The 25,913-nt window shown below is 34.9% G+C and overlaps 1 protein-coding gene across 1 annotated transcript in view; it reads left to right on the top strand.

The window, feature by feature from the left end:
- Nucleotides 1-25,913, top strand: part of LOC145678644 (membrane alanyl aminopeptidase-like) — an 88,843-nt gene that overhangs the window by 15,898 nt on the left and 47,032 nt on the right. The window contains exons 2-4 of the mRNA XM_081749010.1: nt 15,270-15,762; nt 19,940-20,095; nt 21,842-22,135. Of these exons, the coding sequence (XP_081605136.1) occupies nt 15,270-15,762; nt 19,940-20,095; nt 21,842-22,135 (943 nt within the window). The remainder of the gene's footprint in view (nt 1-15,269; nt 15,763-19,939; nt 20,096-21,841; nt 22,136-25,913) is intronic.

Genomic DNA, 25,913 nt, shown 5'->3' with positions numbered 1-25,913 from the left:
TAGCTATATAAGTTTCAACGTTGTATCTCTTACAGTTCCGAACTTATGACGTGATATATTTAACGCGACGTTAGAATTTGCCATTAGCATGATTTCACTATTTCAATTTATTTCAATACTTGAAAATTCTTCTTGATATGAGAAAAACAGATTATTTGATAGAGAATACAATGTTCTACAATAATTTATTCATACCTAGTAAAAGAAACTATTTCTAAAATTCGGGCTAAGTTTGGCAACAATGGGCATAAGGAAAAGCATTGCCATTTACTCCTGTACTGCAATCTAAGGGTGGGACGCTCTATAGTTCGGAAGTTTAATTCAAACACTAGTTTGGTAGGATGGCCCTATAGGTTTGATGGGAGATGGTAGGAATGGCCCTATATGTGTCAGTAATTTTATTTTCTAGATATGGCAACACTATATAAGTTGAAAGCGAAAGTTGATAAAATGCGATAATGCAACATTGCTATAAGCGCGAACGAACCAAAAGAATTGGGTCGTATTGTGTTATGAGGAGTTCTTTTGTTATCTACAAGCGCTTTTGGTGGTATAAAAACATCTTTATAATGGAAAATCACCCTTCAAGGAAACGACCAACACGTGTAAATGTTGATAGTGGCGATGATATTTTAGAAGAGCCAAATGGGGACCCAGTTGAAAGTGAAACGGATTCAGGTATTGTTTCTGCAAGTTCGAGTCTTGATCCATCCGAAACAGCAGCGCGTAAAAGTAAGTTCCAGGATTACTTTGAAATTGCGATGAATGCTGAGTTGGCTATTAATAAATTATGTAAGCCTAAGAAGATAGAATTGAAAATGCATTCTCGTAATACAACGGGGCTGAAGAAACACTTGCAAAATATTCACAAGAAAGAGTACGCGATTCTCTGCCGCGACAGCGACAAAGATCAGGAGAGTAGCTGCAGGAAGGAGAATATAACAATATATTTCCCTCAGAAGAAGGAAACTAAGGTAAGTGCATAGCATACTTGACAGTGTCTAAAATGTTGAAAATTAATTATCACTATTCCCCGCGGCGAGCCATTGATATAATTGTTATTAGTATATAACATAATTATGTTGTATATCAGTTATTTAGGTTAGTATATTAGTATACCACAAGTCCGTTCACACAAGTAATGTTATTCCTTGGTGGCTGGTGTAAAGGGAGATAGGCGACAATAGATGGCAGCACTGTTCTCCTACACAAGTAACGTATTTTTATATTTTCTCTGCTGCTTCCACAAATTTAATGCTAGAGAGTTTAAAGTTCTGAAAAGAAAGTTAAAATCTATTCTAAGGGAACAATCCGTGTCAATTGTGGATATTGTGACGTTAGAGCATTCCTCGGACTAGAAGCAGGCAAAGACAAGGTTGAAATCCGGTTAAATAAAGACGAAGAAATTTACATATAGATTACCACATTGCGCTTCGACAAAGCCGATTGGCCAGGATATCGAAATTACCTTAGTAGCATTTTTGCAAACTCAACTCTATCAGAAACGGAGGAAGATCTTCATAATTCTTTGGATAGAATAACTACAGCACTCCATGATGCTACCAGCCGTTTTATACCGACTAGTACATCCCATAGTTATCACCCAACGCTCCCACCCCATTATTTACCACTTATCAGACGTTCATGAGCATTCTACAGAGATTACAAACGTACAGGAAATCTAGAGTCATTGCATTTACATCGTCAATTTCAACGCACAGTTCACAATTATGTTAAAGCATATAAACTCCGCCAATGGATAACAGCTTGTAATAATTTGCGAGACGATGCACACCCATCCAGATACTGGAACCGTTTCAACATGCTTACTGGTCGCAAGACCCACACTACCTATCCTCTCCTAGAAAATGAAAATCCTCTTCAGACAGATAAAGAAAAATCAGACGCCTTCGCAACCTATCTACAATCTATTTTCACGCCGTCTGAAGCAGCCATTCCTCGCAGGCATCCCACACATACCTTTAACATAAATTCACCAGAACTTCAACCCAGCACGTCTCATGTTTTACCCGACCATCCTCTTGCTACGCCTATCACTGTAACAGATATCAACTCCGTCACGGCTCGCAAACGCAATACTGCCCCTGGTCTGGACTCAATCACTTACCGTCATGTCAAAGAAGCGCCTCTCGCCTTACTACACCTTTTAGCAACTATATTTACGTTTATTCTCCGCACAGGTTATCTTCCCCCTCAGTGGAAGACTTCCAAAACACTCATGTTTGCTAAGCCACACAAACCACTAAATTCCGTATCATCTTACAGGCCCATACAATTAACTCCGACTTTCAGCAAAATATTGGGACTCATCCTTGTCAAAAGACTTCACACTCACTTAACAGCGAAAAATTTGCTACCTTTACATCAAGCTGATTTCCGACCAGGATATAGTATTAACGATCAGTTACTTTGCCTCACCAACATGATCACTAATCATTACAATTCTTCCAAGCCTGCCTGCTTAGTTTTATTCGATCTCGAAAAGGCATTTGATAAAGTATGGCACCTGGGACTTTTATTCAAGCTTCTGTCTTTCCGTCTTCCTATCACGTACATCCGCTTCATCTATAATTTTCTTTCAAACCGCCTGGCTTACATCTACATCAATGAAAGTGTCTCTTATCCTGTTTTTCTTCATAGCGGCGTTCCGCAAGGCTCTGCCTTGTCCGCACTGCTGTATCTGCTTTATGTCGCTGACATGCCGTCCTTACCGCAAAACATTTATACTTTTCAGTACGCCGATGACACGGCTTTCCTGGCGTTAACGAAAACTATCTCTCAAATAAACAATGCGATGAATGAAGCTATCCGTCGCTTTAGCTATTGGTGTCGTACGTGAAGCTTAACAATAAACGCTACCAATACTCAGGCCATAGTTTTTATTTCACCAAAACGTCGATCACGAGTTCATCGAAACACAGCTCGTCTTGCCCTTACCGTCAATGATACTGCCATACAGCACTCAAAGACAGTGAAATACTTGGGTATAACATTTGATGATCATCTTACATGGCGTCCACACCTCTCTACCGTTGTAAGCAAAGCCAAAAATAGATTAAATTTACTTAAATGTCTCATAGGTACAACGTGGGGTCTCCATTCTTCTACGCTCATCAACACCTGTAAGGTCTTCCTTCGTCCCGTTCTTACATATGGTTTTACCTCATGGGTATCAGCAAGCGCAAAACATTACGAAAAGCTGTTAATAATGAAACTACATGCTCTCCGCCTAGCCTACCGCATTAAATTACCAAGTCCAACTCGTGAATTGTACGACCGTATCACATTTCCTCACCTTCTTTATCATATTGAAGCTCTTCGTATTAAATATATAACTCAACGGTATGACAGCGAACACGCTTTTTTTTTTTTTTTTTGAAACCGTTTACAGCAACGCTCCCTACATTCACAGCCATCACTACACGTCTACACCTCTCTCACTGCTTTACGCATTATATAAATATACAGTACTTCCAAATCATCCGGACTATAACATCATCAGTATCCTCAGCACATCACACGTACCGGCCCATATCTTACCTTCATATCATGCACAGTAAACCCGCTTGTTACTAACAGGACCTCCTCACGTACAACAAAAATAAATAAATAAAATTTATGGACGTTTAATAAAGTTAATAAATGTATCTTTACCCAACAGAAATTCATTTTTTTTCGCCATAATAATGTTAAATCTCTTTCCCAAATAGAGGTTGTAGCCCTCGCAATGGGTGCTAGCTACACCATAGCTAGCTAACTTTAAAAATATACATATAGATATAGTAAAAGGATCCGGGTTTGGTTCAATGAGTTCAGAAAAACATATACGGAAACGTTATATTCTTTATATCCTAATTACATTGGCGACTTTTATTTTTCGGGGCAAAAATATGCCCGCATGGCATACTGGAAAATATTGCTGGAGAACTCTAAGCTGGAAAACAATGTTGGATCCAGCAAACAATTTATGCTGGTTTTGCTGTAAATTATGCTATGCGAAAATTAATGGTCCAGCAATCAAATTCCAGAACAACTTTTCTTTTAATTTGGAGCGGAGTGGACACAAGTTCGGATACCATGTTGAACTCTAGGTTCCGTCTCCTTAGGATGTTATGAACATTCATCCCATGGAAAGCAATGGCAAACCACCATGGATTCACCTTGCCAAGGGACTTTTAGGTCAAATATCTGCCTTCGGACAGAATATCACATCATCATTCATTAACAGCCATAGAATAAAACATTGCAAAATTTTAATCCAGAATATATGCGAGACTGCGAGACCATGCGAGAAAGTCTCGCGCGAGACGCGAGACGAGACTCAAAATTTTATGCGAGACGCGAGACGAGACTTCACATTTGCGAGACGAGACGAGACGCGAGACGAGACCAACATTTGAGGCTGCGAGACGAGACGAGACTTTTCCATTTCTCGTATCGTCTCGTCTCGCGTGCATCCCTACACGTGTCGAAACCACTTGTTTGCTACAGGACGTTATGCCTTCAGGCAAACTACTGGCGATTGCCTAGATAGGAGTCTTGAGGTCTACCATGAAGAAAGAAAGAAAGAAAGAAAGAAGAACATATGTTTATTTCATGGGAAGAACAAAATAAAATAGTCTATCTACTTCTTGACATTAAGTACTAGGCTATTCGAGAAAGCGTTACCCCCCACAGTGAACGCGGCCTAGGTGGCTACACGGTAATTTTAGTTTCACCAGAGTGTAAATCATATGAGCCAGTCAGGGTTTCCAGGTCTTTTCTTTCATTTCCCGCGCCAGAAGTGTAGAATGAGAATGAACTGCTTCAGTTGGTTTCTTATGAGAAGATATGAAGGTTATCGAAGAAGTACTGGTGTTAGCTGCAGTTTCTTCTTATGTAAAGAAAAAAAGACGCAGAGGAAACTAAGTACAGACAAAGTAAACGACCAAAACAGCTTACTTTATCTTAATCAAACTTGGAAAAAAAAATCAGTTGGTGTTAGATTGTTGCTTTTCAATTTATTTCTACATCCATATTAATCTGTGCATCTGTATAAAAAGGATGTGTATGTATGTTAGGAATGGTATAGAGACGAGATGAAACTCAATACACTCTCGGTCTCGTCTCGAGTCGAAAAACATCGTATTAGTCTCGGTCTCGTTTCTATCAATATATGGAGATCCTTCGTGACTAAGCGGTAAGCGTACGTGTCTTTGGCGTGGTAGACCTGGATTCGATTCTAGGCAGGAGGTTATGTGGTTAGGGTCCCACGTTGAACTGTAGTTCACGTCTGATGTAGCCTTGCTGATATAGTCGAAAGAGACGGAGCAAAAGGCATTTTTTTTCTAAGATATCCTCTGTATCGAAAACAAATATTAGACCCCAATCAATAAATTCCAACATTTACACTACTTTATACTTTACTAGCTATGCATGTGCCTTTGGAGAATGGGGTTCCGGATTCGAATCCTGTGGGAGATCATTGAAAAGTTTCAGCGCCTAAAGGTTGTTTAGATTCCACCTTAAACTGTAGGTTCACATCTTGTATAGCTTCGGTGCTGAAAGGACCGCTAAATTCCAAGCCACCAAGTATAAAATTTACATCATGATATTTTTAACCAATTCTCTGGTTTAATCTTTTAATTTTTTTTCTTCTCCTGAATTAGGCTAATTCTGAAAATCCTACTCTCTACCAATTTTAGCACCTTATTTTCAGTTTCAGAACAAAGTTGATAAAACACGAGCAGTTGCAGTTAAAATAAATAAATAGAATAAAATTACATATCTTTCCCAGGGATATTTCTAAGTTGCATGGAAAGAAATGTCTGGAAACTGAAACATTATGTGTTTGTTTTACAAAACTAAATTTCGAAATAATTTGGCAACGTAGTTTTTCGGTCATTTCAAAGACTGGAAAGAGAATAAGATCTATTGAATCCCAATTTAAAATTATGGTCTTTGCTGTTTAAAATATTTTCGATATACCTAAGTACCAAACTATTAGAGGTGGCATTTTCCGCCTTTCTCTTGTGCACACATCTATGGCTTAGACCATCTAAGGGAAATTGTTCCATCATCTAACATATCCACCCCATAAAATGCCGCATAGACGGCCCTGGCCCTTTCGGGGTGTTGGGCCTTAAGGTTTGGTATATATTAGGTATATTGGAAGTTGGCACAACTGTAACAAAGTATTTATTATTATTATTATTATTATTATTATTATTATTATTATTATTATTATTATTATTATTATTATTATTATTATTATTCATAGTGAACATACAATTTGGCTCGATGTAGCTCTACTTAACAGTATTAAATGAAATCATAAAATAAGAATATTCTTACCTTCTTCATTCTGAGAATTCCGTTCCATTCCCTCCCAGTCTGGAACAAATATCCCAGCCACTTCTCTCCACATTTTTAGTTTTAAATCACGATTCATGTAGTTCGGATCTCTTAAATCATATAGGCATGGCCTTTTTTGTATTTCGATTATAAACGCCTCTGTGTTAAACACACTAACCATGATTGAGATGTACACAAGACACGTTTCCAAACACAACTGAAAATTTCTCTTTGTGATTACACTTGTGGTTATCTGTTTGGGGGTGGAGTTCGAGCTTCGGAGATAGGGGCTCAAATTCAAGTTATTTCGTTGTTTCATCTTTTGCCTAATGCCAAATATTTTGCTTATAGATTACCATGGCACCAGCTAACTGTCAATCAAGTGTATCACGAGAAATCACCGTGTTACATAGATTCTTTTGTGATTAGCTATTTTTCGGAATTTCCTTCTATTTTTGTGAATTTTCTTTTGTTATACACACACATACTTTATAATAGCAGAGTTGCATTCTCTGCACAAAGCGTCTTCCAAGCAGCTGTTTCTTGCTACAATCCCCTTGCCTGGCAACACGTCTTTCCTTTCTGTCCTTCCTTTTGAAATCTTTTAAACAGCAAGCGGTCTATTGTTCCGACCTGCACCAATTCGAGCCGAGGTTTTTTCAGCGATTTTATTGCTTTCGCGTTCATGTTTAGCCGCCCAGATTTAAATAATGGTCAGCGTATTTCAAGCACACGCATGAGCAATAAATACGCTTTGCGATCGCTTCAAATAGCCGGGGTGTAAGTGTTTGAAAACCTCAAACTGTTCTGAATAGAAGGTACATTTTCTAATTTCTATAGAAGAGTAAATGGAAATGTTATTTCTCATATATAAAAATTAAGAAAGAAAGATATATTTCACAAAGAAGAGAACCGTTAAAAAAACTATAACGAAATGAAATATCCACTTATCTACGCCTTAAAGTTGAGTGTTCAGAATGTTTCCCTAATTCCGATAGAATTACATTTACTGAACTAGCTGAAATCACCATTCTTCGCATGGGGGATGTATTTGGAAGTCAACAACTGTGGGATTTTTCACCATTCATCTCAGTGGCAGCGAAAACTATGGATTTAACACTAATATCGGTCATTAGGATTATTTTTATGTCTCAGTAACCCTCCGCAGGTAACCCTCGCCCCGCATACAATAGTAGCTTAATTTGAAAGTCATTGCTAATGGAAGTGTCACCATTGATCTTAGGGACCGCGAAAACTATGGACTTGACACTGATATCGGTCATTTTGGATTATTTGTACATGTCTTGGTATCCCCGGTTATCCCCGGCCCACAGCCCAATTGGGTGAATTTGGAAGTCAACACAATCCAAGTTTCACTAGTGATCTCATCGACTGCAAAAACTATGACTTTGACACTAATATTGGTCATTTTCTACTACCTTTACAAGTCCCGGTAAATGCCCTCCCCCTGAGACCCTCCTGGTTCGAATTTTAAAAATGATGCTTCGTCTTGGGCTGGGGCCTGGACCGAGATAACCGTGACCAAGACATCCACTCATCTCGTCCCCAGGCCGCACACAGACAGACAAACAGACACACAGGAAAACAAGCTCTATTTTAGTTATATTAGAGAGAATATATTAGACAGATTAAAATAGAATAGAAATAGAAATTAGAAAAGAATAAGATAAAATATTTCATTCTGCCTTCGCAATTCCAAATGCTTAAAACGTATTTTTTCCTCCTGCTCGTGAACACTTCCTATCATCAAATTAATATTAGTCTTGGACAAACCACATTTCAATGAACATAAAAACCTAGTTATAATTTTAAACCTAATAGTGTCCACGCACCATGATTATCTATCACCACATTAATTCAACGGGGCATGGAATCAGTTAGTAACGAAAGAAGAAAGGAATGGGAAAGAAAGAAGCTGACTGGAACCCGTATGTTAAGTATCATTCCGACATTTGACTGGTATGAATAAGAAAACTCGAAGAAAAACCTCACTCAAAATGACTAGACTGAAAAAGCCGTTACACCTTTTGTGGAATTTGCGGTCCAAATGTCGCCCTTAACAAATAGATATAATGAAACCTGTTGACTTAAACGCTTGAAAAAATATTGGTGAAAATTTCATGTGCAGCAATTACGCAATAGATGATTAGGATATTTAACCTATACACAACCTACACGATAGTAGAAAAGCTACAACTAAGATCCTTTAATTGAAATTACGACGAATAATATTGAAATTGACGAGCGCCATAATATTGAAAACTAATGCACGTGCGTTATTGTGTGCAGAAAATAGTGTTGCTGAAGGAACGAGACAAGACGACTTCGTTCCATAGAAATAGTTAAGCCCATGAGCGGCGATTAGGGGGGCAAATGGGGGCAGTTGCCCCCCCCCCACTTTTTTGAAGTAACCCATTAATAAATATAGTTTCATTTAGAAATGTAAAATTTTTGTATGTATTACTGGTTCATAGAAAAAATGGTGCCATATATTTGCCGTTCCTTGAGTAGGTATTGGTTGTCTTCCCGTGGAGTAAAGAAAACTACAGGAATTGCGTTTTAATTGCCACAGAAAATAATCCCAAAATTAACCTATTGGAGCACAATTTCAGCATACTTTCACTTCTTACAAGGGCTCGATATATTAGTCAGCCGCTTTGAAACTAATTCAGAGAGCATTTCGCAAAAGAAAAAATTCTTTCACAAGTTATTTTTTAATTGCACAAAAATTGACAGTTCCTAAAATGTCTTTTCTTTCTAAATAAAGGGGGGGAAAGCGTAATAAGAAACAACTTCTACCTTTTCCATTGTTTTGTAGTGTAATGTATGAATGAAGTGGTGTGTTAGACGTGTACGAGTGTATATACAATTAAATTTAGTGAATTCAACATAATTCTAGGTTTTAGTGTTATTTTGTATAACTGGAGTATGGAGTGATTCTAAGTATTGTTGTGTTTTGATGTGCTCCAAGAAAATTAAAACTGCACCTAATGGCAACGAACATGTTTCGGGAAGTTGCAAAAGCAAATATTTCTTTAAATGTCGTAGCATATGCTTGTAGTATTTACTGTCTTTCATTTTCTACGTTTAATAGCATGTGTGGAATTAAAAATTAAGTTGTTCATTAATCTCCATTTCAATATGATTTTTGCAAAACAAACATCATTATTAGAGGCAAGAGTTTTTCGCATTGCGCGACAAAATGAAATGCGTCAGAATTAAGTAATTTTCAGTTTCCTGACGTTTTGTGATATTCTATGTGTATTTTCGTTGTTTTCTGTTGCGCGATATAACGCGAAATTGGCAGTTTTGTACGAAATTTCTAACAGTTCGCGATATAATGCGAAATTTTAAATATACGTTTTCATTAATTTGGAAACGCCAGTTTTCCGCTGTCGGAACGGTAGAACGTGGCATGAACGGTGCATTTTGGGTAATTCGGATAGAGAACATGTTGCAGGACCTCTTTGGTGGAAAAACTAAAGCACACTTACGTTTGTTACGAAGTGGAAAGGGGTTGGTGTTGAATGTGACTTTTAAAAAATGTGCATAAAGATCATCCTTGAAGCTTTCTTCGCAAAGAGATGACTCCAAAACTATAGAAGTAAATGATGCTTTGGGAAAGCTATTTGATCCTTCTGTAATTGCATGTGGCAGTGAACCAGACATTGTTACGTTAAGAAAGTTTTTTAAAAAAAGCTTGGCCTTCATTTAGGAAAATGAAAGCATCTGATTATGAAGTACCGCATTTGGAGTTTTACAAAGTACCCTATGAACTCTTCACAAGTGATTCGTCTGGAAAGTACAGTGTAATGAATATTTTGAATGGACAAAAGTCCTGAAGTGATGATTGTTTGAAGTTTGTTGTAAACGCACTTACATATGTGGTTTCCAACAAGCAATGCCAATTGTGAGAGTTTTCTTTCCCCAACTATGGACTGGTGATAAGTGACAAACGTACAACAATGAAGGAGGAAAATGTGTAACATGCTTATGTTTAATGCTTAAATGTAACTTGTGCTCATGTGTTTTCAGAAGTCAGCAAAACTTTCCTACTCATAGTAAGTTTAGTTAGTGATTTTCTTTCATTTGATTTTTAAAAAAATATAATTTCCTATAAGTGAAATTTACAATGTCAAGTGCAATATTCAGTGTATTTTGTTTTTAGGTTATTAATGGTTTATTTTTGTAGTGATCTATGCAGTGCCGTAGCTAAGGGGGAGCCAGCGGGGCGCCCGCCCCGGGCGCTGACAGCAAGGGGCGCCGCACGAGCAAGCAAAAAGAAAAAGTGGTGTTAAACATGAGTAAAAGACGAGTCGCCCCCAGAAAGTATTGGCGCCCTATTATATAAATATTGCTGTAGGTTATCAATGAAATACATAGATTTCTTAAAAATTTTCTTGCTCGCTTCGCTCGCAATGCAAGAGTTTAAATAAGTCACAACAAGTTTTTATTTATTACTTGAAGATTTATTATACATGATTTCTTAATGACATGTGGTATACAAGATGCCGAGTAATGACTTATAGTGTACGCATGAGCATTTTCAAAATCAGAAACGAGCAAAGTCGTGTTCGGCGTTTTGACAGTGATGAATTTGCAGACTTCAAAATGTTTTTCTACCCAATCGAATTAATCACGACTCACAGTGGGGCCAAAGCACTGAATTCTTGGCAAAAATAAGAATTCTCAATATGAAGCGGAAAGTTTAAATCAATTAGTTCGGCGTATGCAGTGGCTACAATAATGTTATTTCGACATTATTTAATCAAAAACATAGAGTTTTACATCATAAAAGGAAATATTCCTTATATTCGCGCCTAAATTATATAACAGATTATATGATTGGCATAAAGAAACGCGTGGGCAATATGCTTTGATTTGGCAATTTACGATTGGCTTATATTCTTATGTATGAAAGGAAAAAGTGTACTTACTCATTTTACAACTGAAGAGTAATAAAATTGAAGGAAAGTTCTTGCTTCTCAAAATTAGTTCAAAGTTGTGGAGGATTCGTTATGACAATGAAGATGCAAGGACGCTTCAATACATAAAAAGTATCTCATCACAAGTTCTCGATATGAATATATTATCAGATATATTAAACATATTATGATTTACAAGCATCAGTAACCTGTTCAGGTTGTTTCATATATTGCATCGTGCATATATTGCATCATTTCAGAGCTTGATTGGAACACTCTGAGCTGGAGCGAGCGGAGTCTCATTACAGTTGATTCCAATGTCACTTCTGTGCACGCATCACAAAAAACACAATACTGAATTGATCAACACCATTTTAATATGGTTCTATCTTATGGTCCATAGATTGTTTAGCATTGGCGTTTCAAAATGTCGCCACCATTAATCAAATATGTTTGACTAGAGTTTAGTTCTGTTGGTGAATGACAGAAAAGTATGACTAGATGTTGGTAACATGATGGGTCCGGGGGCAAAATTCCCAGAATCGACCTATATTCAACTTTGTCACTGCGTGTATGTCTAATAACCTAACACTTGTTCTCACATTCATCCCAGCTCAATTCAAAAGCAGCATTGCATCCAGAATGCGGTTTTTCTCAAACATTTTCATGTGCTATATTTTCCAAACGTGCAAATATGTGCTGGTTTTCTCTTTGCATACAGTAAGAACAATGTTTCTGTTACGGCATATTAAAAAATCACAGACATATTATGCCATGTTTTCTAGTAAAATGCCATTCTATCGTTTGACCATAGTTTATATGCTTTCAGTACCACAGCATTTTCCAAATATGATATTAAGTAGGGGATTATCATAAGGATATGATAATGATATTAGCATCATTGCTAATATGATTATTGACTACACATCACATCAATATTCTAAATATACAAAACGATACATACATGTCGGTCGTGTCACAATGTTTACCAACCACTGAATATCTACACGCAATGTAGGAATAGTCGCATTCAAAATCAATTTCCTATCTTCTGTCATTCCAATCTTCTCTCCGGCTTCAGCGGATAACCAAATTTACACGTCCCATGAGTTCATTGTAAGTTGCTATCACTTATTTTCCTGCACACTATCTTACGTGTACACTATCAAGGCTTCATTATAACAAATTATATCGAGTCAATCTTTTACTTCATTCTTCGAGTTTTTGCTAAGAATTGCCTGGTTCGGCCCCACTGTGCGACGGTGAGAATGAAGGTATGAAAGTGACAAGAGTGAAGAGACACAGTCAAGCTGCTGTTTGTGCGATAATATTAAAAATAAAGATAAACGAGGGGAACAATAACATTTTCGAACTTCAAGCAGTTGTAGAATAGGGACTTAAGGGATCAGAACTTAGCCCAAAGAAGGTCAACTTTTTTAGATACTAAACACTGCCAATGATTTATTTTTAAATTCCATTAACATATGAAATTCTTCCAGTTTGAAGGAATTTATTGGGAACATTTTTTCATCAATTTTTTGTATTGCCAGCATATTATTTTGTGCATACGTATCTAGTTGTGTCATGTTTTTATCTATCTACATACATACGAAACATAAATACGCACACTCTTAATATAAGTACGTGTTAGTGTATTTTAATATGTTAATTAATAATAAGTAGCTTAAATTCGGAACTTTCATTCATTAAGAAATTAAGTAATTACTATAATTTCTGACATATGTAGTAGCCAAAGTATATTTTGGATTTTAAGTACAAACATTGAACATATTCTTCACCTCCATCGATCAATTTTTAGAAATTCACAAAGAAGGCTCCTTCTGAATTACCATTACATTTCACAAAATATTTTTTACCGTAAAAAGATCGAAATTAAAATGCTATTGATGTGGTCACATACAGAATAAAATTAAAATGTTTACAATTATTATTGGAAATTAATACTGTCACCCATTTCAAACAATTTAGAAACACATAGTTTTTAATGTATTGAAATTTAATTTCTTATCGATAGTATTAAACGTTGTAAATAGTAGTAATTTTCCTGAACTGTTCTCCTAGTGAATTTGTAGTTTTGTCAATCTTAACAAAAAGCCCAAAATAAGACTCTTGAAAACAGCTCTTATTTGAAAAAGGATACATAATGATCGTTTTTAGTTGTTGCAATGGTCTTTCCAAGAAGATTTATAAAAATTCAGCGTAGCATAACAACAAAAGCTGCTTTTCTTATATATATATATATATATAATGATTGGTAAGATGAGTGTAGGGGCACCGAATTCTACTTCGCCCCGGGCGCCGAAATCTCTAGCTACGGCTCTGGATCTATGAATAGAAGGAACAATTATAAAAATGTCGGGGAATATCTTTTTCTCAAGAGCTAAAAAAATGCAGAAGTTATTTGGAAATGCGACAAAACGCGAGAAAAACGAAACGCGAAATTTTCAAATTCTTAGTGCGAAAAACTCGTGCCCCTAATCATTATTTATTACTATGATTAATATTATCCTTTCTATTTATTTGTTTTGCAAATTTGTTATTCAATAATCTGATCACACAGTTTTTCAGACAGAATTTTAAGATGTTCATGAGCAAGGAATCAAATCTCTTCTTACACTTTCCTTGTTTAAGAGTACAAAGGTTGCATACCTACTGGCGTTGCTCTTGTCGATTTACTTAATAAAATATGAAATGTTATATACGGTATTTTAACTGAAAAAGATAGTATCCTATTAGTTATACAACCTTTTGTCAAACAAAATATTAGAAACAAGCAGGAAAACTAACATTTATATGCAAATATTCAGATCATGTCTTGCCCCCCCACTTTTAACGTCCAACCGCCGCCACTGGTTAAACCATTTTGAAAACGAAATTGAATTTTCATGGTACTTCACGAGACGAGAGACCGAAATTTCATTTCGTGAACAACACTAGCAAAAATCACGAAGCTTACGTCATGACCGTGGGGATTTCCCTCGTAATAGGTAGAGCGCTCACCTTCGACGCGGGAGAACAGGGATCGATTCCTGGTGGGAGCTTATCTGGTTCAGATTCCACGTTAAGATGTAGGTCACGTCTTAAATTGCTTCGACGTTGAACAGGATACTAAACTCCTACTCAATCCACCACCCAACCAATCGACGTCTGAATGGGCAAACGGTAGGGTTAAATACATGGAAAAGTTACCACTTTCTTTTATATTATAAGAATTATTTATCTGATACGAATCTTTTAAGTTCTGAAAGAAGATTGGTAAGGAGATAGATAGATTGAGATAAAGTTATGAGTACGCTTAAATAAATGGAAAAGTTACCACTTTGTGTTACATTATAAGAATTATTTACAATATCTGGACACAAATATATAAGTTCTGAAAGAAGTTGAGTTGAGTTGATTTTGGGTTTAACGTCCCGTTCAGAAGCGAAGCTATATGAGACGTGGACCTACTGATTAACGTGGAATCCAAACAACATGAGCTCTAAAAGAAGATTGAGATACAGATAGATAAATTGAGATAAAGCTATGCATTACTCCTAAATATATTTAAAAGTTACACCTTTCTTTTACATTGTAAGAATTATTTACAATATGTGGAACCAAAAATGTTTTAAGTTCTGAAAGAATATTGAAGTAGAGATAGATAGATTGATATGAAGTTATGCGGTATGCTTAAATAAATGGAAAAGTTACCACTTTCTTTTACATTATAAGAAATATTTCCAAAGTCTGGACAAGAATGTTTTAAGGTCTGAAATAAAATTGAGATAGAGATTAAATATGTACAAATAACGAAAAGTAAACTTGATTTCGCTCTGCATTGAACACGTCATTTTAAACTACAGATTTTATGCATTACGGTTTAAACACCTTATGTAATTAAAATACGATGTATCCAAATAATATTGTCTTTCATTCCTATTGCACTTATTATTACTTTTTTTTCAGATTTGAATTTTCTTTTCTTATTTCTTCTACTTGGTGCATCATGTAATGCTTTGATAAGACCTCAACGTTACAATGGAGTTGGTAAATTGCCGAAGATTCTCAAGGATCCTACAGGCGTTCGTTTAACAAAAGAATTACTACCGTATTACTACAATCTGACGCTGGTTCCTTTCTTTGATGACTTCTCCTTTGTTGGTGATGTCTCGATTTATGTAACACCGACAGAAGAAGGAGTAAACAACATAACTCTTCATATTGATGACTTAATAATTAACGAAAGTTCGGTGAACGTACTTAGCGTAGAAGATGGATCCGAGATAAGTATTGAAACCTTTGAGTATAAGGAAGAGTTTCAATTCTTTATTATTCATTTAGGAAGTGCACTGACTCAAGAGCAAAATTATGTAATCAACATTAATTTTGAAGGAACATTGGTTCACTCTGATCTTAGTGGTTTTTACTTAAGCAGCTATCTGATCAATGGAGAAAGAAGGTAAGATAATAATAATAATAATTATATATATATATATATATATATATATATATATATATATATATATATATATATATATATATATATATATTCACTGCATTTCTTGTTCCTCACAAAAAACAAGACTATATAGATGTGAGGATGAATGGAAAAAATTAGCTGGGTCGAGAGGGAAACGAATGAGAAAGTGTGATAAATGGTAGGAGAAAAAAGAATAATTCTAGATACTATTAAGAAGAGAACTGCAAACTATTTGGACATTGTCTGAGAAGGTACTGTATCATGAGGGGTGTTTTAGAGTGTATAGCGGCAGAAAAGAGGGAGAGCACGAAGAAGACTACAATTAATGAACATCAAGTCAGAGAAATCGTACTTGAAGACTGTTGCGGCAGTTGCGTCAAGTTACCTGCCAATAATGGCAGAATGCATATAATGATGATATATAAAATAATTATGTTATTTAACAATTAATGAAGCTCAATAATCTCTCAAGTTGAGCTTAAACAATTATGTTATATTAGAATAAAATAGTAACATTCTTACGGCATATCTTGCAGACATAATCGCTTAAAGTGTTTAGAGGGTATTAAAGTAGAAATATCAGTACATAATCTGTTTTATGAAAGTAAAGTCTTTTCCTCCTTACGTAATAACTATTAACGTTGTCTAGTTCAAAAAATCCTGGCCACCCATCTCCCTCTGAAATATTCTGTATTCTTACTCACAGTTGAAATCAAATGAAATAAGTGTGGATTTTTTTTTTTTTTTTTTTTTTTTTGTCAATTGAGATTTTTATTTTGGGCTAATGTGTTAGCATTTTATTGTGTATGATTGCAGGAATATGGCCTTTGTAAGCAAGTTAGGTGACCAAACTTTTCTAAGCAAGACTGTATCTATAGCAATATTACAAAATCTAATAGATGCCTTTAAATTAGGTATCTATAAATTACTCTAGACATAGATAGATAGATAGATAGATAGATAGATAGATAGATAGATAGATAGATAGATAGATAGATAGATAGATAGATAGATAGATATAGATACAAGACCTGACTGGCTGATCAACGTCCAGACTCCAGACCAAGTTGCCTAAACTAGAAACTTGAAATTTTGACAGTGTATAGGATTTTAAGATTTGTGATGTAAGATACAACAAATAAAGGATTTTTGGAAATTCCACAGAGAAGAGGGAAAATTCCACAGGCAGGTAGAAATCATTATGGTAAAATATCATATCTCTGAATCTCTGAAGGGTAGAGATAATATTTAATACATGAATTTCCCATTTAAAATAATTAGACATATGTTTCGCTGCTATTGATATTTTTTTTCCTAGAAGGAAAGAAGAAAGGAGGGAAAAAGACTGGTAGGATTACAATATCATTATAACAGGAAGCTCATATCTCGAAATCCTTTAAGGATACAGGCATAAAATTTGATATTTTGAGTTTTAGTTTGAAATTCAAAATTTAAAATAATAAAAGACGTATTTCAACGTACTTTGACATTCTCCTCTAAGGAAAAAAGGAAGATGGGATCAAAAAAGACAGTGCGGCTACAATAATTAAAATAAGATGGTCATATCTCGAAATCTCTTGAGATTAGAGGGACGCTTAGTTTATTAGTGATACGAAGTCGTAGTTCTAGCAAATGAGGAGAATTTAGTGCCGAAGTCCCGAGCTAGCCGAAATCTTGTGTGTATATATACATAAATATCAACACTTTTAAAGTGCTATGGCATCAAAGTTTGCTACATCAAATCATAGAGTTCCTATGCAAACGAAAAGTTGCATCGCAAATCGCAATACATTCATGGTACTGCATTACCGAAGTGGGTTATTTTTACAAGAAAACACCATAATATAGTTTTTTTTTTTCTTTTAATGATGGAAGGGTGCTCGTTTAATCTCACGTTGTTAGACTATTTCCTCGAAAACCCTGCTTCCACCTCAACTGCTTCTTTGGTTCTCAAATATACGAATCTATTATGGACACATTGTTTGGAGACTGGCAGTAGAATTGAATCGTTGAGTTCGAAAACCAGTCATTCCCATCGAAACTAATTTGAGAGGAGTGACAAACAAAACTAATTAGTCAGTATGCACCTTATATATAGGGTTTTTTTCATTTTTCGACAGTAGAAACTGCCATGTTCTACGGTCCAGAAATGAAAACAACCCTATATGTCAGATGCATACTGACTAATTTAGTTTTGTTTGTCCCTCCTCTCAAATAAGTTTCGATGGAGATGACTAGTTTTCGAACTCAAAGATTCAATTGTGACAGAGAGGCCACCACTTTGTACCTTATGGAAATAAAGCACCTGAATGTCCTTTAGAAATGTAAGCCCTCAGATTACATTTCGGAAAATAGATAATTCGGAAAATAAAAGGAAGGACTCAAGCAGCACCGGTACTCGTTTTCCTGTCTATCAGCTGTTACAAGCTCTGAGGCAAGGAGTTTATAGATGACATTTGCTTATTGATTTCACCGTACTGTTCCATAACGTTGAAGCAGTAATATCCTTTTTACTTTTTTTTTTTTTTTTTTTTTTTTTTTTTTTTTTTACTGAAATGGCGAACAAAGTTGCAAAAAGTTGCATTCCCTTTACAACTTTTAAAAACTAGGAAAACCAGCTTGATCTGGCAAAATTTGGCTAGAATATGAGTTAGATAATTAACATTTGTGTGAAATTTATTTATTGTGTTTCTTCGTAAAAAAATACGAGGTGGGTTGCGTAATACCAATTCTTAGTTTCCTAACGGCATTCAGTATTTAATAAAAGCTCCAAGCGGACACATTCAAAACTAGATACAATCTTTTGTAATCCGTAGAGTGGCAAAGTTTTTTTTTTTTTTTTTTTAAAAAAAAGGACTATTTTTCTTGTTTGTGGCTTTTCGTTATCACACATGTCTATTATATACAAAAATTGCTTATTTCAGTTTCATCTACACATGAAACAAGAAAATAAATATCTTCCATTTCTATTCCTGCCATAAATGAAATGCAGAATCAATAAATTGCAATGCAAATTTAAATTTATTTCACAAATTGCTAGGTCAAAAAGAAAAACGTCAAAAAAACAGCGAAATTGTCTCGAAGAATCGATGCTGTCGAATCATAATTTAAATAGGCGAATATGCGTTACATAACGGGATGCTCGTGATCATTTTCGGACAAATCAGTTTCCTGTATTGTAGAACTGGTTAATCTGTAGGGAATGTATATTTTGGATGAATATGCAGAAAAGATTCAGACGTAGTGATAACCGAACAGTAGAGTGCACAATGTATTTGTGCTAACGGATACCCGTGTGGTCGTGATGGACATGTAATATCTGAAGTCTCAAACTCATTTCGTGCCTTCTGCCGTTTGGGGATAGGTATGTAATCTAACTTAATAAGACTTGTCTACTACTGCACGTCTGTAATGATTCTTCTTTCTGATTGGCCATGATACATTAAACATCTTCTAAAATAATGTAGTGAGTTAAGTTGACCTAGCTTCATCGACCGTAGTCTTCGATACAGATCCTTAGTGCTTCTGAATATCTAGTACCTATACCTACTTTTCAACGGAACTTCCCTAACAAGTAGGACACTACCAGCATCGCATCGTTGGCATCCGAGCCTTATAAAACAAGCTTATCTCCCACTTGGAGTATACTCAAAGTTACTGTATCCCACGGTGTGACCTCCGTCCACCAGAGGCCAACTCAAATCAGAAATCCAATGACGTTCTTTTTTTAATCAGATTGAGCTCTCATCGAATGATAAGTAGTTGAAATATATCCACAGCTGTTAATTTTTTCTAGCTATGTTAACCACATAACACCGAGCTTAAACATTTCATAAGTCTGCAATAAAAAAAGGTGATCATTTCTTAGCGGATGTTAACCATTTAACCAAACATTGCTCTTCAGATAAGTATATAATAGAATAAAGATGTTACATTTTTCTATAGAATGTCAAGATTATAAACCAAACTTTTCTCTTCACTCAGTACCTTGGAAACATCTTGTGTTATGTTCACGTTTATACCACACTAATGCCTGATTTAAATGCACAAAGATAAATTAATAATGTTGTACATTTTAGTGTCAATGTGTAATAGTGTCAAAATACAAAATAAGAGCCAACTTTTTCTTCTCAATCCATGTACCACTCTTTCGCAGATACTTAGCAACAACACAATTTGAGCAAACAGGAGCACGCAGAGCCTTTCCTAGTTTTGATGAACCTTCTTTTAAGGCGAAATTCAAAATAGCTATGGGTCGTCCGGCTAACTACACAGCAATATCAAATATGCCACTGGAGTATACAGAATCTCTGTAAGTATCATTTGAATTGAAGCTATTCCTCAAACTAGAAAAGGAAAACAAATACGATTCTGAGTTATTTCCTTTATTCAATGCACAAATTAGTAACTAAAATTTATTTTTGATTTGTAAATAATATAATTACAAGCATCCACTAAGACTTCATTTGGAATGAATCATTTTTCCTATTCCTCTTTTGACTTGGTTCGTGATATACATAGAATTTTGAAATAAGAAAATTCGCATATCAAACTTCATATGTCAGATTTAGTCGGAATTTTTGAATTCCAAATACCAGAAATGATCGAGTGATATTATTATAATGACTGGAAGTCTTTTTCAAAATGGAAATTTGTTAATTTTCCTTGATATTTGGATTGAATGTGAAATCATTATAAATTTGGTTTCCACTATTCCATTACAATGTATTCTTTGTCCTTATAATGGACTGGAAAACTAATCTTTCACATGTTTCAGGAAGAAAGTTGGAAACAAGAATTCCTCATATGTATTGCATACATTTCGAATCTTAAACAAATGTGATCTTTTTCTTTTTTCTTTTTCTTTTTCTTTTTCTTTTTCTTTTTTTTTTACTTTAACAATCGAATTTCAGTCTTAATGTATTATTTTGCTTTAATGAGGAAATTTAAAACTTTACATGGAATTCGAGTATCTCAACTTTAGAAGGGGTTAGATCGATTTCAGGGTTAGTGAATTGCCTTTCATTTGTTTCAGTAGTAATTTCTCGCTATTTAATATAAATTGTATATAGAGATAGAGTGTAAATGATCAATACTGACAGACAATGAGGTGACTACTTACATCAAAATGAAAACAACTCATATAGTTTTGGGAAGAAGTGTATAGTTTTGGGTCTGGGACTGTCCAAACCAGTGGGAAAAAATGTTTTAACACGCCTTATTTCAAACATGAGGAGCCATGGAAATAGTGGTCCATAACTACATTTGTCTCTTCAAATATAATTTCTAGAAAGATAATTTGTTAATATGTCGGTTAAATAAAGGACAATTCACAATATTTTATATCATTACTCATAATACATGATCGTGTTTATTCACAATGAGAAAGTGAACTGGAGTTACTTAGAAGGACTTCGAGAAAGAAAAATAAGTCACTACAATTGTAATCGGGTGAAATCACGTTAACACATCATATTTATCATAGGGCTCACGAAGCAAACAAAATTCAATGAAACACACTTATGTGGCAAAAGCGTAAAGTATAAACAAGACGTGTAATAGTATTTACAAGAATAATCACGAAAATTGTTGTGTTATAATGTATGTTCTCAAGTTTGTCATCTGCACAAGCTAAAAATATATTCTCATTCAAACAGGCATTTAAATTTAAGAATTCTGTCATTTTATAAAGCCCTTTTAGATCTGTCTTCCTATGAGGAGGAAGCAAATCTATAGTACATTTGAATCGATTATCTAAGTAGTATTTCTTTAATATCCTAAAACTACACAAAATTGACTCAGGTTCGTTCTTCAAATCATCAATCCATTTATATCAAACAGTTAAACCATAAAATGAGAACTTGATTTAGTTACATCATAAACTCCAAGAATACTTACGCAAGACTTTTGAAAATAGCACAAACTAAAACATAATATGTTGGTTTGACTACAATACTCTATTATCCCAATATTACTTCTTCACTGTGACAAAGTATCTATTAGAAATTACTAATTTTTTATCGTTTTATTGTTCTTAATAGCTAATATATGTTTATAGATCTTCATATGATGGATATGAACTAGACCACTTTGAAGAAACACCAATAATGTCAACCTACCTTGTTGCATTTGTGGTATCAGATTTCAAGAGTGCTAAAAGCGGAAACTACGGACTTTGGGGCCGAGAAGACATAGTTCAATACGGAGATTTTGGTTTAGAAGTAGCTCCAAAGTTTATTGAACTTTATGAAAATTATTTAAATGTTAGTTATACAATGCCAAAAATGGATATAGCTGCTATCCCGGACTTCTCAGCTGGAGCTATGGAAAACTGGGGTCTTGTTACTTATAGGTAAGAGCGGTTTTAATTCCTAAACTCTGGAGCTGACAGAATAATAATTAAATTTGATCTTATAATGTTACTAACAGAGTATTTTGTTCGAACTTATGTTAAAACAATCTACTTTATTTAATTATTTTATTAAACATATCAATTTATTTAGCTAAAAACATACAAGGTGCGAAACTGCATTTTAACTATTTTCTTCAATGGGAATCAAACTTATGTGCCTCATAGCAAAGTGAGCACATAAAAAGATCGGAGAAACAAGATAAAGAAGAAAAGTATATGAGAGAGAATGATTACAAAACAAAAGAAAGAAATAAAGTCAACAAAAAAGAAAGATATTCCTCTGAATTTTCTTCCAAACTTTATTAAACCTGAATATTGTATTATTGTAATTATGCATTTAGAACGTCTATTTGTGTCTATTATGATAGTCTAAATATAATATTTTGATATCAGTTCATCCTATTTATTATTTATTTTCTCAATGGTTCATAAATTTTGTATCAAATAGTCTATATTAGATTTCACACTTTGCTGTGGTAAGAGCGAAACAAAGATGAAAACATATTTTGAGACTTGAACAAACCCTAGTGCCTTTCTGTGGTTGTCTCAGGGAATATTTAAATAAAGCCACACATTTTAGTGGTTTTATTATACACAACATATATTACATTGTAGTATTTTCTTAAATTTTATATATGGGCTCGGTGACTCAGTGGTAGAGCGTTCACCTCTGGTACTTTTGGTACCGGGTTCGATCCCAGCTCCCCCCAAGTGAACTTTGTGGTGGACAAACACCGTATGCGTGGGTTTTCTCGGGGTTCTCCCGTTTCCTCCCACTTTCTTCATTCCACCATTTCATTCATTACTCATCATCATAGTCTCCTTTACCATAAGCGTGGGACGTAAAACTCAAAGATTTCACTTTCATTTCATTTTAAATTTTCTATAGTTCACATATTTATGTGCAACATTCTATAGTTCACATAATTTGCTCAAAAATTGGCACAGTGATAAATGTTGACCCTACTACTAAGACTCTTAAATCAATTTCACAGTAGAAGAAAATGATACTTGATTTATTTAGTGATAAGATAGAAAAGAAGAAAACATTTTAATTAATGTAAATAAGGACGAATTCTAAAAACCGTAGAGTGTCAAGCTAAAGGTATTAACAAATGTAGAGTAATTCGGGGGGAAGTGAACATAGTAAGTATGAAAGTAAAAAAAATCTTACACAGAAATGGTAGCACGGTTTGTTGACCGTTATATATGAATAGGACAAACAGTGGCGTATTTACGATTTTGTTTCGGGAGGGGCTTTGCTAACTTTCGGGGGGGGCTTTGCCTGGAAATGTGAAAATTCTGGAAGATATTTCATTCACTTTACTATACTAAGTAAGATTTCGGGAGGCCTTAAGCCCGGAAGCCACCCCCTAAATACGCCACTGAGAACAAACCTTCTGCACTCTAAAAATACAAATATGATTCATATCGCGTCTGAAGTAACGTACACAGAAAAAAATGAATCATACAAGGTAAATTATTCATTTCACCTCACACGTCGGGCTGAAGTGAATATGTATATGGGGTGAAGTGGTGAGAAGAAATGTCCTTGATGTAATGTAAATAACAAGATATAAACTACTATATAATGATTATACAGCTAGCGAAGAACAAGTACATGATGTAAAGGTACGTAAGCTAGTGTTGTAGAAATGCTTAAGAAGCAAAAAACAGAACAATCTGAGATCGTGTCAAAAGTACCGTCTCTGGGCCATTGAGATGTCTGACCTTACAAGAAAGAGCACAATATTTGAGTTCCCAATAGGTCTTGAACCCAGGTTTCTTCTATACGAGACTGTGGTTTGTAGGAGGGACAAGAAATAGATCCAAATATTTTCTTTGGTCCATATTGCATCCATGGAATGATTAATGATTAATGATATATGGAATGATTAACAGGACTGTCCACATCGCCCCAAAATATGTTAGTCGCTTCATCCCACTTCGTCGTCTTTTTTCAAAACATCTTTTGCGTCTTTATGTTCGCAATATATTGAAGCATATCTATAGATATGGGTACCTAATAATTACCTCATGCTGATCTGGAAGATTTGAGTACAACACGATTACTTCAGGAAAGAATTGCCCTAGTTTCTTACTATTCCATACTACAATAGCAACAAAAAAGGCTACAAAATCTACTCAACTTCCCTGCTGTCCATGCTCGTTGTACTCAATAGTTCGCTTCTTTCCTCTGTATACTACCTTCCTCGTCAGAATCAGACTCAATACTACACACACAGGAACTTTGAAAGGTCAGCGCCGGTCATGCTTTGTTGTCACATATAATTAACCTTAACTCTATTCACTTCACTCCAATGTCACTTTCCCCCGAATTACTCTATGTAAATTTTCATGAAACATATTTTATTTTCTGATTATATCAACAGAGCGTATCACCAACTCAGCGAATAAGATTTAAACACTCATAAGTAGTAAGATTAATTAAATTTTTGTTCCTAAGATAGAACTTTTATTTTCTTCTTGTTTTCTAAACTTGAAAACCCATATGATGAAATACCACGAAATATATTACTTATTTTGCTTAATCTGTTTTTGATTAATATATTGGTCTGATTGGAAGGTTTTAGAATGGGTTGAGGTAATAAGGAACAGTGTTGAAGATAGGAAAAGGAAAACAAACTAAGTAGAAGAAATGATGTTACACTGAGAAAAAATCCGTTATCCAGACAGCGGTAAATTGTACAAATCCTTATTATGACATCTAAGAGTCTTCCGTATATTACATACTACACATACTGTATGTATGTTATATACGTCTGCTATATGTTGCATATGTCCATCTGCATGTGAGATCCCGACCGCCTATATACAGTTCTTTCGTTCATACGGAAAGTACATTTATTCGGAACACTTGTACGGATAATATATTTAAATATATTTCTCTGTTATACGTTTGTTGTACGTTAAGTCCAAAAACTACAAGATTTACACATGTAACTTACGTTTTTACGTACGCTCTTCCTTTCTTCTCAGTCTACTGACATGATTGAAGGTTATCACAGAACATTAAATGGATGGAAAAGAATAATTGTCATCTTTAGACGATAGTAATGAGAGTAGGAAGAGAGTAGGAAATCATCGTAATGCACGAAAATCTGGAAATTTACGGCAAGAGGTCTAAAGTGACGATCGAATAATTATTATAACAATGAAACTAGTCCTGTATTTCTCTCTTCGCTCTCTTAAGACAGAAGATGGTACCAATTCTTAAAACTCTTAATCGATTATAAGAAACCACTTCGCACTTTTTTCTCTTTTCTTGGACGTTTAATGGATTGCAAAAAACTGCTTCTCACTGTTACTATTTACAATATATATATATATATATTGTAAAAACTGGAAATGACTAATTTCTACTACTTCCAATCTGGATATTCCCTTCATTATGGAAATCGATTTCTAACTTTTAACACTCTGCATCGTGATCAAATTTGGTATTAATCCATCAAGTAGTTCCTGAGATATTTTGTATCCAGATCAAAAGAACACACGGACAGGGTATATATATAAAGGGATTTTGATAAATCAAGGTTCTTAGAAATGAATATCATATCTCTTTAAGGAAAATAAATAAAGAAACAAAAATTATGCCGGGTTACGGATGGGGTCTACATTTTCTGGGAAGCTAGAGTACGTAATAGGAGTCTTGTTCCATTATTCGCAGTTTCCTACTCGTACTGTGCCTTGGTTT

This window comes from Thermobia domestica, chromosome 2 (assembly GCF_964235325.1).
Source record: "Thermobia domestica chromosome 2, izTheDome1.hap1.1, whole genome shotgun sequence".
In the NCBI taxonomy this organism is placed as follows: Eukaryota; Metazoa; Arthropoda; class Insecta; order Zygentoma; family Lepismatidae; genus Thermobia; species Thermobia domestica.
The sequence above is the reverse complement of the archived record's forward strand: the minus strand, read 5'-3'. Positions and strand labels throughout refer to the sequence as shown.